We start from the raw sequence: 18,307 nt of genomic DNA on the forward strand, positions 1-18,307 counted from the left end.
CTAGGCACCGCCAAAAATGGCCGCAAAATCAAGTTGTTGTTGTTTTTTAAAACGAAATTACATTTATTAAAATCCATTATTTCTGAGTAACTTTTTTTTTCCAGAAAGATAAAACCCTGAATTTTATCATATAGAAAACAGAATAATGTAAAACGTTTTCTACTATTTTTAATTCAATTTTAAATGTTAAATTCTCCTAAAAAGTTAACAATTGACATTTTTTGTCTTGCACAAAAAACGTACTTAAATATTTAAAAAAAAAGGGTTTTTGAAATAATTAATTAATTTAATTATCGTCTAACTAAGATTTAGAATGATTTTCTAAGAGAATATGCAAAAATATTATAATATAAGTACCTGAATTTCAAATAATTACACTTATTCATATAGGTAACCAGATATTTCGCGTTGACTTAGAGTTCAGATCGACTCTGTTTACGTTTTCGTTTGATAAACAGCAAACTATGGAAGACCAAACAGGCCAAAAAAACTTATTTTTCAGTGACGAAAATTTCAATGTATTATTAAGCTGAGGCTGGCCAGTACCAGATGGGTGACCATTTGTATGCGTTTGGTTTTTAATGTGTATGTGTGTGGGGGCCAGGCTCCCCAAAATAGGAAGGGGCAATTTAAAGCAGAATAAAAAAAAAATTATTTCAGCGCGTTCGGTCCACCGTAGTCGAAAGGCGGCAAACGTTTTCAAACGGGATCGAAAAAAATGATGCTATTTTTAACACAAAGGGCACAATATTTATCGAATTTTTTTTTTTGGTATCGATTATTCAAAGCATGCCCTGTTTAATAATGGCCATGCATTATTCGGCTCGCTAAAAAAAAATTGTTAATTTATTTATCAAAAATTTTAAAATAGCTTTTTTCGTATAAATATTAAAATTTTTTTTTTTTGTTTTGCTTAACTTAAATTAATTATTTTACTTAACATATTCACCGAATTTCACACTTCAAAACTCAAAAGCGGGATAATTAAACACAATCAAAGTTCTGATATTCAGACGTCAAAATAAGGTATGGCAACAATTTTTTTTTTTTTAATCTATAATTCTGTCCCTTACAACAACACAATATGTTGATTTCAGTTTCAGATGATTATTTTAAGCATATTTGTTCCCACCTCAAAACAAGGGGGGGTTTTGTAAGCAAAAAAAAATATATATATAAATATCGTTTATGAAAAATAAGAACACTGTTATAAAGTTAATTCTTCTCTTAATAATCGCTGAAAATTTCGTATTGATCGGATAATTACCTGATTTTTGGTAGATTTTTAAAAAGACGGTCCGTCAAAAAGTACTGACCTGCCCCCCCAGTTTTGGCGGTGCCTACTTTAAACTAAAGAATATGGGGAACCATTGGGAATACTTTCATCATCAATTCGTATAATTATCTGATTATAATTATATTCGTTTTGAAATAAAAATGTTTTCCAAGGTCAATACTATTTAAAAACAATTTTTCTTCGTTTTGACGTTGTCAGCATAATATTTTGGAAATGGATCAAGCAAATATATCCCTCATTTACTTATTTTAACTTGTAGCAATTTCATTATTTTTAAAGCAATATATATATATATATATATATATATATATATATATATATATATATATTCTAGACTACCCGTGATCCGTTGGGTCAGCATGTTATATTAGCTATGGAATTGATGTATAAGCGTGACACTTATGACGAAAAGGAAATAGTTTGTTTTTTTGGCATAATAGAAACATTTCTATGAAAGTATATTAAAAGGAAAATTCACGGATGGATCACTCAAGCATGAAAAATATCCTCCCTATTCGTGTAAAGCTACCTATTTTTCCGAATAATCGCTCAGAAATCGAAAATTAAACATGATTTTTCTACGAATCGAACGCTGACGAAAGTCATTTAGCAGCAAAAATGCACATGAACCTACCGATGAGAAATATAAGAATGAAAAACCACTATTGGAATCCTTCAACTAAGTTATAGAAACTTAACATCTAAAAAAAAAAAATAATTAATAAAACCTGAAGAAAAAAAAATAAAACCTTAATAAATAAAATAAAATAAAACTAATATTGAAACAGATTAGCAAATGTGTCAACAAATTCACCGTTCTCACACAACTATTTTGTATCTAGGAATGTAAACAAAAAATAAAAAAGAAGGAAGGAAGGGAAAGGGATAGATAGAGAGTAGTAGTAGTAGTAGTAGCAGTAGCAGCAGCAGTAGTAGTAGTAGTAGTAGTAGTAGTCTTGGCTTTACTACAATTGCTCTTATGTTTGTCAACGGGTTAAAGTTGTTTAGTTGTAAGAAAATAGCGACAGTATAATAAAGTTGTAATAAAGAATAAAAACACCCACGCTCTTCCCATGTTAAATAATAATCTCGAAATAATAACGTTAATATTTCAGTGCGCAGGTAAAAATCTGCAAAAGAAGCGATTTGTATTTATTTGTTTACGTTGTCATTGGTTAATGTTTATGCGCGCATGCGCAACCGGATGTCGTAAACCGGAAAGTGGGTTACATCACTCGTTAACAGGTCATTTGGGTTATATATATATATATATATATATATATATCCGTCTTCTTACCGAATAAGTAATTGCCAACTAAATATTTTTGCCAAATACGTTGAATAAGCGATTCATTATTATAAATAATTATAATAATAATTAGATGGCATACTTCCTGCTGGATCACTGAAGTTAAGCAACGATGAACCTGGCTAATACTGAATGGATAACCATTTGGGACTTTCAGGTAATGTATGTACTCTCCGCTTATCTCGGCATTCTTTCCAGTCGTCCTGAACTTAACCTTTCCACTGGGCTAAAACAGTGCCGATTGAGGAGATGTGTGGTTGGAATTGCACAACCCTTGCCTCAAAATAACACGCCCAGCTCCCCCTACAGGGGGTATCATTTGTCTTTCTAGATTGAACGGAGGCATCGATTCTTACTAATTAATAATTCATAATAGTCATTATTCTTATGCAAATAAATACAACGACATTAGTTACGCTATCATCTTTGATTCGTTGATTTATATACTTGAGATGTGACAAATGTGAAAATGTTACACATGAAAAGTAGGGCAACTATTATTTTCAGGTTGTATGATGTGCAACGGCATATCAGGAATGTATGAGTATTAAAAGAAATTTTATTTCAATCCCCATATAAACGGTGCTTTTTAAACAGTGGACCTATATATTTTCTCACATGCGCACGACCGGCGCATACACTGTATCGGATTTTAAATAAACTCAACCTTAAAATCCATCCGAGTATGTGCCAAGTATGGACAGCGACATAGCACGAAAGAGAAACAAACAAACAAACAAACAAACAAACAAACAAAAAAAACAAAAACAAAAACACTTCCTGAAGAAGAATCTTGTATGATTCGAATTCGAAAGAATTTTATTTTAATGAACATTATGTTTATTAAAAAAAATGTCTCGCACTTCTCTGGTTAAAAAAAAAAAAAACTTTAATTTTTAATTGAATATATGAGTGAAATTCTTATTCATGTCGTTTATAATTCATATACCTTAAACAGGATGTATTTATTTTGATTAAGCACTATATCCTAAGCTTGTGTTTACATTAGTATTTTTCTCAATTCTAAATCACGAAAAATTCCATGTTTCAGATTAAGCAATATCTCAAACGATCATCTCTCTATTGATATATTGCCTGTCTCCTCGGCCAAACCTGATATTGCCTTCTTTTTGACAATTTCTGTTGTGTTTTACCAAATATTAACAATGTAGTTAGTGGAGTTCACTCCCTACTTGGACTCCCAATTTTAATCCACCAGCATTTCATGTTTTAGATACGATCCCAGACTACCCTCTAACTATTGTGGTTTTCCGTAACATCCCAACCGTAAAAATTGCAAATTCCTGCTACCTGAGATTTTTTGTAATATTTCACCAAACATTAACACTACGGTCTGTTTAGTTTACACTGTACTAAGACTCATAATTCCAATGTACCAACATTCTATGTTTTTAACTAGCCACTATCCAGCACTATTCTCTGCCTATTGACTATTATCCCAACAGCCAAACCTGGCAATACCTTGAATTCAGAAATTTCTGTGGTGTTTTACCAAACATTAACAGTGCGGTCAATCTGTTTCTCTCTCACCTAAGACCCCAATATCACCAATATTCCACGTTTTAAATGATATATTATCCCACAAATATCTTTGTCAATTGATATACTTCGCAATGTCCCATGTTTTTTGATAATTATTGTGGTATTTTAGGATTTAACAATGTATTCAGCCTAGTTCTCCCCTCAAGATACACTAAAAAAATCCAATTCATCAAAATCGGTTATGTTTATTTTATGACTCTGAATTTTATTCTTTAGATTTATCCCCTTCTGAACCCACTGCGACTGGAAGACGGACTTATGGCAGTTACGCTGCAGTTGTGGGTAAGATAACCAGTGCACCACCCCTATCACCAGTCGCACCTACAATAACTTAACAAAATTCAGAATAAATTTATTATCGTATATTTCATATCTTTGATGAAGATATTGACGGTGAGAAACTCTAAAAGCAACCCCTACCAGGGACGTGTGTCAAAAGTTGAGACGCATCATTGAATTCCAGGCAAAAAGGCTTTTAGAATGTGCTGACTATGTAAAACAATAAATTTTAAACTTTTTGAGTTAAAAATGGGAAGCCTTACTTTTGAAACGGACCCGTATGACAAAGCGCGCTACGGACACCTACGTACAACTAGCCTTCTAACGCTTGCAAAAGTGCCTGAAATTTGTGGTGACTATGTAGAAAATTAAATTCTGGAGCACAATATTTCACGTATTTGTAGCTTTTCAACGTTTTGAGGAAAAAAAATAGGACGATTTACTTTCGAAATGATACTCGCAAGTATTAAGTTACTTCAGTTTCTATCTATCCGTTACACATGTGCATTACATTGCCATCTATGAATTACATTTACATACAAACTACACAATGATTTAAGTAAACTACATTCCCCTCTTACATGAAATAATATTTTTAAGGATATTACTATAATATTTGAGTGGTACTAATATCGAATCCAGAGCTTTTATCAATAATTAAGAAGCATTTTAATTATATTAGATAGGTTTGAGGCAGTGATAAGTTTGGATGCATGGCTGGAAAACAAGATTATAATGAATATAAAATGACGATATGGAATGTAATAAGTTTTTTATTTTGTATTTACTGTTTCATTGTGTATTTCGTCAATCATATGTCAGTGTCGAAGTATTTATAATATTTCGATGTAAATAACTCATTTTCAAAGTTAGTCCATATCAAATCCATGAGTTACACTTAAAAAAGGGGGCATTAATACAAAATGCTAGACGAAAATGGACACCGAAAAATACATGATGTCATAGGAATTGAAAAACACCTTTAATATGAAATAAAAGAAGATAATTAAATATTGACTCTACGCTTATTATTATCTCGTTTCTCACTCAGACATACCTAAAATTCACGCCATGTATATAAACTTACATTGCTTTGTATACGTTTGCTACACTTTGAATTTTATACACTACGCACAATGCTTCAAGCAAACTACAGCATACTCTTTTGTAGCAATGTATGTTTTATGTTTCGAAATATTTTGGAATATTAATTGAATTATACATATACCATTTTGAATTTATACTTTTTATAATGCAAATTGGCTTTCCTATAATGTATGCACTGCACATGTATATTTGACAAGTGCTTTGATGATATGTAACATTTGCTGCTATCATATTAGATATATAGAAATTTTCAGGGTCATCACATGAGAAAAAAAGTGCTTTCTGTATCTTTTTAACCACGACTTAGCAGGTGTTCGGTCGTGTAAAAGAATGTCTTTCCGTCTGGAGGGATGATGAATGATAAACACTAAAATGTCAAGCAACGGTTGCGAAATAACTAATCATTTTTCTTATGAGTCAGTACGGCTTGATTAAAAAGAGAACTTAATACCAAGATAAATGGAATGCACATACGGCCACTGGTATTCCCAAATGGTCACTCATTTTAGTACTGACCAGGCTTAATATTGCTTAACTTCGGTGATGTAATAGGTAGTGGTTTGTCATAAGGAGATAACCATGTACGCTTACCATAGTTTTTTTTTAGTTAATGCTTTATTTTAATATATTGCAGTTTATTATTTTGATAATTAATCATCCACGTAAATGTGTTTCGTCGGTTATGAACCTAGCGACATTTGAAACTAGAGCCTCTTTTTTTATTGCATTCTCACCCCAAACAAGGCACATTGCCACTTTGGTGTAGGGGAATACTACCAAGGACATAACTTACTGGAGTACTATGTAGGGAGTTTGGCAGTAAGATGTCGGTTTAGGTTACACTTGAACTTCTGCATCTCAGTACAGTTGGGGACGCAGGGAGACGGAATGGAATTCCAAAGTCTAGCGGGTCTGGAGTAGAAACGACTGGAGTATAAAGTTCTCCTACATCTAGGGATCTCTACTATGCAGGGATGGCATTTAGCTGCTTGTCGCGTTTGTCGAGGATATTTACGTTGTGGGGCACAAGTGCTTGCAACTCATCGGAGCATTCACCATTAAAATACTTGTAGAACAGGCAGAGGGATGCAACATTTCGTCGGTGGGACAGAGGCTGAAGCTTAGATGACAGGTCAGGACCTATCAGGTTGGAGACTCTCTTTTCGACTTTGTCTAGGAGCGAGAGACTAGTAGCAGATGCACCAGCTTAAATATGACAAGAATACTAAATACATGGGCGAATGGTGGCCTTATAGAGGTGCAGGATACTTTCGGGCGTTATGAGCTTTCTAGCACGTTAGAGAGAGCCTACATTCTTCGCAGCGGTCCTGGCAATGCTCTTAATATAATTGTTGCAACTCATGTATCTTGTGAACGTTAGGCCGAGGAGTTTAAAAAGAAGTACTTTCAGGTAATGAACATTTGTCCATTGCTATTGGTGGTAGAGAAGGTTTTTTGTAATTATTGAAGGAAACAAGTTTAGTCTTGGCAGCAGTTGTTGTGACCATCCATTTTTGTCCCCATTCCACTACAGATTAGAGTTCATCCTCTAGTGTTTCTGCCATTTCCTTAGATATTTGTTCATTTGTTTTCCTGTCGTGCCTGTAATAGAGCGTGGTGTTATCAGCATATATACCCATCTCAGAGGCAATTTTGTCGGGGAGGTCATTTATGAATATTAGGAATATTAGGAATCATAAAGGTCCAAGGATAGACTCCTGGGGCACTTCCGCATTTATATCATATTGTTTAGATGTACGACCGTCGAGGAAAACCTGGATTTTTCACTTATCTAAGAAAGATTTAATTATGTTTAGTATTCGTCAAGTGATACCGTATGATCTGATTTTCCTGAGAAGACCTTCATGACATACCCTATGGAAAGCCTTAAATATGTCTAGAGCTATCGCTCTACCCTCCCCTGCTTAGTCAAGTGAATGGTATATACATCCAAAGATTACAGTTAAGATATCTTCTGCGGAACGGCCTTGCCTAAATCCATATTGTTGGTCAGTCAGAAGTTTAGCATCTGTGAGGTGATGAGCTAGAGCTTGGTCCATTATGGACTCAAATATTTTGGCGAAAAGTGGGAGGAGGCTAATGGCGATAATATAATGGGTCAGTTCTTTCGCCAGAATTCTGGAAAACTGGTACAACTGAGCTAATTTATACTAGTGTTGTATTACGTATATCGATATTTAATAGATATAATTTATCTGTCTATTGTGCCTGCGATATTTTTTTAACAAATTCAAGTATTTACGCAGAAAAGCACTTTACATCAATGCTAGTTGGGAGTAATTTTCCTTCGCCTATGTAATGTTTTTTTTAATCTAATTATGCCCAGACACGCGGTTTGTAGTTTAGAACGGATCAGTGTAGCCAAAACCAGCTTGCTTCGGAAAAGGACTTCAATGTTGGAGCTCTGAATCTTTATCACTGAGCTAATCCCCGCTAGTGTTGAAATGTGTCGCTTTTTCTGTTGACGTCATAAACACTTTCTTTAAATCACAGCGAACATTTCGTTTTCTTATTCATGAATAGTATATAAAACATATTAAGCCACGTTTACCACACTAAATGAGATGTTTTGTTAAAAAAAACATGGCGGTGAAAAATTTTCAAATTTCCAACGAATAAACCAAGCATAGGAAAAGCATACAAGGTTATGATGGATTTGCGTTAAAACAATGACTTAGTTACATCATGTCCTTAAAAACTGTTTTATAGCAATTGCCGTTTATTTATTTTTAGCTTAATTTGAGAAAAAAAAATGGAAGCAGGTATTTATTGGCGAATGGAAGCGAAAAGTTCATGTTCCTTTAATAAGATAAGATACTAACAGGCTATACAGACATACATTCACACACACGCGCGCGCCTTCGCACACACAAACACACACATATACAAATATGTGCGTGTGTTCACGCGCGCCTGTATGTAAACAAACAAATCGAGCACTGTAAAAGCGGCGGACTATATAAATAGACAATAGATGATATCGTTTGCAAGCATCGAATCCATCTGCCAGGGGGTAGAACTGCCGATTAGCATCTAGATGACTACAGGTTCGATCCTTGATTGGGGATGGCTGCTAGACTAGCCTCGTATATTAATTGTTTGAACATATATTTCACATGCATAAATGAAACAAACACATTGATATAATAATAATAAATGATTATATTTGATAAATATCCTTGGTATTTGTTTCATATTTAAATGTCTTGACAGTGTAAGGATTCGAACCCCGTCCACCAATCACCATTGATGAACAAGGACTCCGACTGATTAGGTATCCGTGAGTGGCTTTCAGGCCTGGATAAGTGGTGAGTCCTTTAAGTAAAAAATAAGAAGCGCCATAGGATTCCTGTTAAAAGTCAATATCATAACTGTTAGAATTTTGTGTATAAAAGTGTTGCTTTCTAAATCATTTTCCTGATCTTTCTGAACACAGCCTTAAAGGATTCATATATATATATATATATATATATATATATATATATATATATATATATATATATATATATATATATATATATATATATATCCTGAGTTCGGATGTGTTTAACTGATGAGTCCAAATGAGGGCGAAAATCGAGTCTTGGACTTCCGGTTCGTTGACTGTCATGGCTCTTGTGGGCTGCGACGTTGTTTGGCTGTGGATATATATATATATATATATATATATATATATATATATATATATATATATATATATATATAATCGTTTATGTATAGTCGAAACGGTCCATAGTTTTTATGCATACACATTGAAAAGTAATTTTTATTGCAGTATTCTGGGGTTTACTTAGATATCTATTCTCTTTTTAAATTAACATTTAGGATTATTATATATATATATATATATATATATATATATATATATATGTATATATATTTATGTATATATATATATATAATTATTATTATTGCGTAAGCATGAAACACTAGAAGTTGTAGATATTGAGAATAATTATTAATTAGTTATAATTATCAAGCCCCGTAGCAAATGGAGCAAAAAAAGGTGGGTTTCTAGTTGGGTTCGATCTCATGATCGGCAGTTATAAAACAAAGTCACAGTTATATATATATATATATATATATATATATATATATATATATATATATATATATATATATGAGTATTGTGAGAGGAGTATTGGCTGAAGAGAGTTTGATATGGATATCTTAAACGGTCCTAACTTTCGGGCTTGAAACCGACGGAACCAATGGCTTGTCTCATCTAATAACTTTTTGCACACAAAATATAAATACACTCTTATATTTCGGATTTTCCTTTTAATTGAGCACTCTGCTGGATTTCTTTTTCCAAAAATACTTATCATATATATATATATATATATATATATATATATATTTATATATATATATTTATATATATATATTTATATCTATATTTATATATATATATATATTTATTTATATATATATATATTTCATTTTAGCACATAAATTTATGCGTAAACTTTAAGTATTTACTTCAAGAGAGCTCAATACGTAGGTAGAGCTAGGTAATAAGTTATAAAATATATATGGCGATTAAGATACACAGAATATTCCGCGTTTCATCCACGCCAGGATTCATCAGGCTTATGCAAGGATATTTTGGTTGTCTTGCGTGTTTATATACGCAAGTACTACTGAGTTTGTAATTAGCCAACCAGCTCTTTAGTTTCTACCGCACCCTCCCTAATCAGCCAATGAGCAGGCACTTGTATATTTATGTATATATATATATATATATACATACATATATATATATATATATATATATATATATATATATATATATATATATGTAATGAAAACAAAGGTATGTAGTGTTTACCTGATATACTCAATGGGAAACTTCAAACTAATATAAATAACAGTTTTTATATGTAGAAAATTTAATCACAACCGAAGTATAAAAGCTCAATACACAATAGAGAGTAGAAAATTAAAATTGTAAGCTGAAATTTGCAATCAAAATTTATTGTTCGACTGAATAATCCCAAAAAATAATTTACAAAATCCTTATTCCGTGGAGTTTAACAGAATGCTATTCTTGTTATTCTTCTCATCAGAGGACATAAAGAAATCAGCAAATTATATTTGAAGCAATGCTTGAATTTTCTAGTTAGGCCAATTAGTGAAACAGCAATTTATTGTAGTTATAAATTGCCAAGAAAAAAAGTGAAAAAATGTTGCATATATGCGCGGTTTGTTTTTATATGTATATTTTTTTTACATGTAGAACATTTTTTCACTTTTTAATTTGGCAATGAATTGCTGCTTCACTTAATGCCTTAACTAGCAACTTCTAGCATTGCTACAAATATAATTTGCTGATTTCTTTATGCCCTCTGATGAGAAGCATAACAAGAATAGCATTCTTTGAATCTCCGCGGAAGAAGATCTTTGTTTTTTTGGATTATTCAGTCGAATTTGCTTGTAAAGTTCAACTTACAGTTTCCATTTTCTCTCTCTCTCTCTCTCTCTCTCTCTCTCACACACACACACACACAAACACACATATATATACATATATACATATATATATACACATATATATATATACATATATATATATATATATATATATATTAAATTGTGATTCAATGAATTTCCAAAATCCCTTATTGAAAAGAAGTGTTTGAGTTTCATTGGGATAACTTATAGAATATTACCGCCAGTAATATTTTGTAAATCTTATAATCACACGTTTCCATACCAACTGATTGTTAAATAAATTTTTTCTGAAGTATATATATATATATATATATATATATATAAATATATAAATATATGTGTGTGTGTGTGTCTGTGTGTGTGTTTGTGTGTGTGTGCATGTGTGTGTGCGCCCGTGTGTATATGTATTAATATACTTTGTTTTATTTACACGATTATTATTTATTCCATATTTAATTCCCAGCACGCATATTCATCGCATGCACGATTATAATCTGCTATCTTGTGTCGTCGGCATTTTAACAAAAATGTTTTCAATGAATGATCGAACGAAGAGATAATTACTTTAACATCATATTTATCGAGTTAATAATCCCAAGGGATCGATTTTCTATGGAAGAATTTGATTTTCTTACAAAGATCCCATCGCATTCGACTTGAATAAGGTTACTCTGGTTTCATCACATAAGAAAAGGATATTTTATTTATTTCCAATACGTACACACGTATATATATATATATATATATATATATATATATATATATATATATATATATATATATATCCAATACGTACACACTTAATACTCCTTTTATGCCATGTAACTGATGGATTTATTATATATATATATATATATATATATATATATATATATATATATATATATATACGTTTTTGTCATTTATTCAATATAGATTGTCATGTATTTTATATATTGCTCTGTAATTAAATGGAGCTTCTTATATAAGGATTGATATATAATAAGAAAAATATATTTCTACAGAAATATATACATACATATATATATATGTATATATATGTATATATATATATATTATATATATATATATATATATATATATATATATATATATACAGGGTGTCCCAAAAGATGTATACACCCTCTTAAACTTTCATTGCACTTCAGCAGCGTTTGCATTCTTCTAGTAGAATTTTAGAATTAATGTGTGCTTCAAAGGTTAGCCTGGCTGCCATCATAGAGATCGATGCGTTTAATCTAAGAAATAAATGAATAAACAAATAAATTAAATAAAAATAAACATCTGGTTTAAAATCATTTAAAAGGCGTATATATCTTTGTAAGACACCCTGTATATATAATCAGGTGTTTTGCTGACGTAATAAGTGTGATATGCATATAGATGAGGTTTAGAAGGCTATTACAGTGCGAAAATTTTTGAAAAGGAATACAGCAAGAACTGTTTTTTTTATAACACGTCTTACTTGATTAGTCAAAATTTCTACACAACGATCAAATGTGTGTGATCTTTCCTCGTAATATATTAAAATACACCCCCTCTTTATAAAATTGTAGAGGTTCTCACTTCCTTTCTCCACCTCCCCTTTCCTTCTTTCTCTCTCTCTCTCTCTCTCTCTCTCTCTATATATATATATATATATATATATATATATATATATATATATATATACACACGTGTGTAATTATATTTAATAATAGTCATTCGGTATACCTACAGACATTAGTGCTGCATGTTTACAGTGAAAGGTTGACAATTTCTTCCGGTCATGAGATTCGAACCCAGCCATAAAGACATCTTTTTTTGCTCCATTTGCTAAGCCTCTACCTCAGGGTCAAAGAACATGAATAAAGGGAACTAAGCATTATTAAACGTAGTATTCGGGCGAATATATTTTGACAATCTAGAGTGTTCGCGCGAGCATAACTGACTACCTTAGTTACAATTCTGCAGACAGTGCTCATCCTTAACTATTCTTAAACGCTTTTGATAATTATAATTAAATAATGACTATTCTTAATATCTACAAACGATAGTGTTTCATGCTTACGCAATCATTAGTGTAGGGATGAAAATTCCTACCGGCCATGAGAGTCGAAACTGTGAATGCATATATATATATATATATATATATATATATATATATATATATATATATATATATAATAAATGAATGAATGGATGACAAAATTTTATATTCCAAAGTGCATGACAATGACCATCTTACAATTTATTTACAATTCTTGACAGTATCTGTTTTGTAGCACAATACACGCAGATAATGTCAAGAATTGTAAATGTCAACTAAATTAAAGGAATAAATCGTAAGATGGTTAACATCATAAAGTTTTGAATATAGACTTTTGCCATTCATTCATTATATTGCTCTGTAGTTGCATTGAGCTTCTGAAATAAGGATTGATATCTATTATAAGGAAATAAAGTAGATCCCCCCCCACATATATATATATATATATATATATATATATATATATATATATATATATATATATATATATATATATATATAAAGAAGGGAACCATAGCGGAAATTCACTCGACTAAAATAAGATGGAAAACGGGGTGAGGAAAAGGAAAAAAAATGGGGGAAGTTACATGTAACAAATGTACCATTCAGTAAAATAAATAAGTCGATTAAAAACAAGATCGTTAAATACACCCGAAGCGCTTTTCGTTCAGACTCCCATATATATATATATATATATATATATATATATATATATATATATATATATATATATATCACAATTACCAGGGCTGACTATTATACGTATTTATCGAAACAATAAAAGCCCAATATAAATATTATCATTCTGTATCTTTGTTCCGTTTAATTATTCTTCTATGACATAGCTCTCTGGTGAGTTCATTACTAATCAAAGTCGATATATTTTAGTAGCAATAACTATGATATAAATAAACATTCTTCATCATAAGCTTACTGTTTCATAACATCCGTCGTAGGGTTTGATAGCTGAAGTACTCGCGGAAGGAAGCACCCGGGTAAAGGCGACATACTCACAGAATGACCTTTCCAAAATTATCGCCCGTGTTCTTCTGGCGTAATTTGCATAGCCTTCCTTTTGTTCGATTTCGCAATTCACCGAATTGGAATTCGATTATCGCGATTCCATTATCTGCTGGGTGAATACTTACATCATTTATCATCATAAACGAGATGTTTGTTACAAAGACAACATAAAGATGCTTCGCCGCCAACGGTTGAATTTGTAAGAAAATACCGGTGCTTAATGTAAGCCTCTCTGATTATTCTATGAGAATGTCACCACCTGTGTTAAGTGTGGTTTGTCTTGAAGGTCGAGTCCCTCCTCGTACATTTATCATACTTAATTCGGTTTTAATGTTTGCATTTATGAAAGTAGACATAGAAGACTTCTTTGGCGAATTTTGTCTGTTTATTATACGCGTCTTAAGTGGATCTTCTTTAGTCAGGCGAGTGCATTAGAGTGATCGCAATCTATATGATAATAAAACTGATAATCTTTGTTGTTTGTATGGTTGTGGATGAAACGCGAATGAAACAAGAAGTGGCGAAGGAGAATAACCTGGAAAACAATCTCATGATTTGAAGATGGTGCGTTCGATCCCTGTAAACCGCGGTATACTTTTGTCTTTTATTTCTTTTTTTATGGACGTCAGAATGTAACGTTCTCGTTAATATGTTAACATGTCGCAAGGAAACCAGCTGAAAAAATAACTAGATTTATTTTTTTTTTCATCGTAAGAAAGATATTTAGTTTTTCATTTTCCCGCCACGCGTGACTTCTTGTTACGGCTATGACGTCACTTACGTGATCGCGAACGTGCTTGTTCTTTCAAACGTGCTATCTCCTATTTATAGTTTTTTTTTTCCTTAGGGTGACATCATTTCGCGTTTCGTATACATTTGCATACGCGCGTCCGCGCTCTCTTACCGAAACGTCATAATAGAATAACTGCTTGCAAATATTTCGGACAAAAGAGTCGGATATAATAATTAAATATGCGTATACACAACTTGCATGCGTTCTTTGTTATCTTTGTTGTAAGGTGTGTATCTGTATGGGGTCCTAGATATGACCTTACACTATATCCGATTGTGAGGCCCCAACTTGCGGGCTTTGGGAAGTGTGGAGCGACCCTTTAATTGTCATTGCTCCCAGGTTCACTCTGACCCGGAGTGGTAGTACCTGTTAGGGTCCCTAACATTGTATTAAATAGAAACTGACTTGAAAAAAAAATATTCTATTAAAGATTTTTTCTTCAAAATCTTTGGACTCGGCATTAAATAACCCGAAAAGGGTTGATATGCCATAAAACAAAACCAACCAATCAACTAACCAACCGTGTATGTATTAAGTGTTTATCTTTTTTTCTATCCTTTTCTTTCTTAGGGAGCCAACCGAAGCTAGCAGTTAGCGGCTACCTACAGGAATGGAGAAGTTGGCGAGGAGAGAAGGCTGAGTCGATAGCAGACCTCTTTAACTGCCTGAAGACGTGTGGTAGAGAGGACATTGTCTACGAGATTGCAAATCAGTTGCATATTGAAGGTGAGTTTACCTGCCCACAGGTATAAGTCATTCTACTCTTTCTGTTTAACCATTGAAACTGAAAACACCTGTACATTAGCCAGAATATTGATCTGAAATATATTTTCGTTGTTTTTCTTTCTACATGCTGAAACACTCACTAATGTCAGCTAATCCATCATTTGTATATATAAAGTAAACAAATTGTCTGTATGTCTGTCAAGTAGATGGTCAAGCTTTCATCAGCCCCCAAGCACCTATCCATTATAAATACCGCTGTGTATGTTCTGCCATTTTTTTTTTTTTTTAGCTGGGGATTGATAAGCCGTATTTTGGGGATTAGTCTCACTAGTGTTCTAATCTTGAGTGTTATTTGCACAACATTTCGGTTAATGTTACCTCCGACCTTCTTCAGATGGATTTTATCGAACGCGGGAATCTTTCTGTTGAGCATCGGAATCTTTCTGTGGAACTCGGAAAACCGTACGGAATTTCGAACGCGATCCTTTATTTAGTCCTCGGACGTAGCACGTTTTCGTTTCGTCAGCTCTCTGCTGTCATGGCAACGTATTTCTTTTTGATCTTCTCTTAACATCCCTATCTTGCGCATCTTTAGTTCCTCGGGAATAATTGTGTGTGCATTTCCCACATTGACATCAAACTGTACACTACTTGTCTCTATAGACACACGACTGTCTTTATCTATGAAATTCTTTATTTGGCCAATCAACTTCGGTGTTTTGACTCCCCCCTCTTCCAACACCTTTCACAATTCTTCAGAAACTCGTTGCCTTCATGGAATCTCTTATGTCACTCAAGAATTGATGATCGATTTATGCAAAATCGTTCAGAATCAATATGAAGCATTTCGTAGGTTTCTATGGCGTTTTTTTTCCAAGTTTAAAACAGAATCTTTTTTGAATATCGTTCCTCACATTCAGATTGCAACTTTAACATTCACTAGGTATGACAATCAAGCTTTAGTACCTTGTATTCTAATTCTTGCTGTAGCTGATCAATTGAAATTGAAATCATAAAAAATTAATAGTTCATTTCATAAGATATATAGCAATAACATACTGGATTTTCAAGAGTCTACGACGATTGTAAATGCTTGTACAAACAATTGTGGAAACTTATTAAAGGCACCTCGTAATACAAAATTGGGACAGATTTTCTCAAAATCGCGATATTGCTCGAATTTCAATCTAAACACTAAACGCATATTATTAACTGATTATTACTTACCCATTTTTCTTCGCAATTATTTTTAGTTCATTTTTATTTGATGTTTGGTGTTACATAGCTGAAACGTTATTCTCGTTAGACATTTTCAGCTTTTGATATTTGTACTTGTGTCTATATTAATAAAACGTTTAATGAATAATGTATCTAATGACTTGCCAGAAACAATTTACTAAAGTCGAACGCATCTGGTTTTTAAATGAAAGCTATCTATACTCTATTTTAATCCACCATGTGCTTAAAAAAATTAAACTAAATATAGCCCATGTTTGAAAGCTTACACCCAGCAGCAGTGTGCCAAAAAATCATAATTGTCGGAGAATTAGCTTAAATGTCAATCATGTATATAGAAATATATAAACGTATAAATAAAACTAATTTTGCATATATATCTTTTTCATATCCGGTCTACAGAAAATCAGAATAAAATCTGTACTGTCAAGTTCATATCGACACAACAGCGATTGATATTAGGTCGCTTATGTCGAATTCTTTACAACTAATCTTTATAATCGTAATAATCGGGCATTATGCTGTTATTCTCGCACACAGACCCACGCGCGCGCGCACGCACACGCGCACGCACACGCGCACGCACACATACACACACTCTCTCTCACACACACACACACATATATATATATATATATATATATATATATATATATATAGTAGTATCATCAAATACTTTTGCAAGCAAAATCCGATCCACCATTTTGCTAAATCCTACCCTCTGATGAGAAGGGAGGTATTTCTTCGAAACTCCGAGTATTAAGGACTATCCACTAATTTTGTGCTTCCTTTTAAAGTTAAATATGTTTTTAACTCTTTTTCCAAAGTGTTTTTTAACATGTTTTATTAACTACTTGTTCTTATATATATATATATATATATATATATATATATATATACATATATATATATATACATATATATATATGTATATATATATATGATGATTGCAACGTCTCGTCAAACGAGTGCCACTACCTCAGACACTTAAAGTCCATGAGCCCAAAAATGACTTCTTTTAAAAGTCCTACTGGTGAATTCACACGCTCAAGCAGGTATGACACTGAAGACAATCATTGAGATCAATTATTACATGTGTCCAGCATTTTAAGCCTCCACGCGTCACAACTTTTCCATTGCAACAGGACCATTTTTATAGATAAATACCTGAGGGAGTATCTATACACACATGATATTACAGAGTCTTAGCTTTGTACGACAGCTATGTCTCTCTCTCTCTCAGTTAAAAATGTTGAGATCCAGCAACAAGCAAGAGCCAGATAGCCAGCAACAAGTTAAACTGCAGACCAGCTTAATGTGGGTGCTAGCTTCCCGCTTTATGGGTTTTTAAATCAGAGATTTGCTTTTCCTAGAAAGGTTACTTTCACCATGGCTTACGGGAACCCTCTCCACCCCAACACACACAGACATACACACAAGCACACGGTGCCAGTTGGCCGTTGACCTTGA

The 18,307-nt window shown here is 32.6% G+C and overlaps 1 protein-coding gene across 11 annotated transcripts in view; it reads left to right on the forward strand.

The window, feature by feature from the left end:
* The window catches only part of LOC145297766 (uncharacterized), a 704,274-nt gene that overhangs the window by 665,974 nt on the left and 19,993 nt on the right, over positions 1–18,307 (forward strand). For all 11 annotated transcript variants that reach the window (XM_080144049.1, XM_080144060.1, XM_080144093.1 and 8 more), the window contains exon 9: positions 15,446–15,601. In XM_080144049.1, coding sequence (XP_080000175.1) covers positions 15,446–15,601 — 156 coding nt within the window. The remainder of the gene's footprint in view (positions 1–15,445; positions 15,602–18,307) is intronic.

The sequence above is a fragment of the Euprymna scolopes genome, chromosome 2, assembly GCF_053919585.1.
Source record: "Euprymna scolopes isolate OS-2025 chromosome 2, ASM5391958v1, whole genome shotgun sequence".
Taxonomy (NCBI): domain Eukaryota; kingdom Metazoa; phylum Mollusca; class Cephalopoda; order Sepiida; family Sepiolidae; genus Euprymna; species Euprymna scolopes.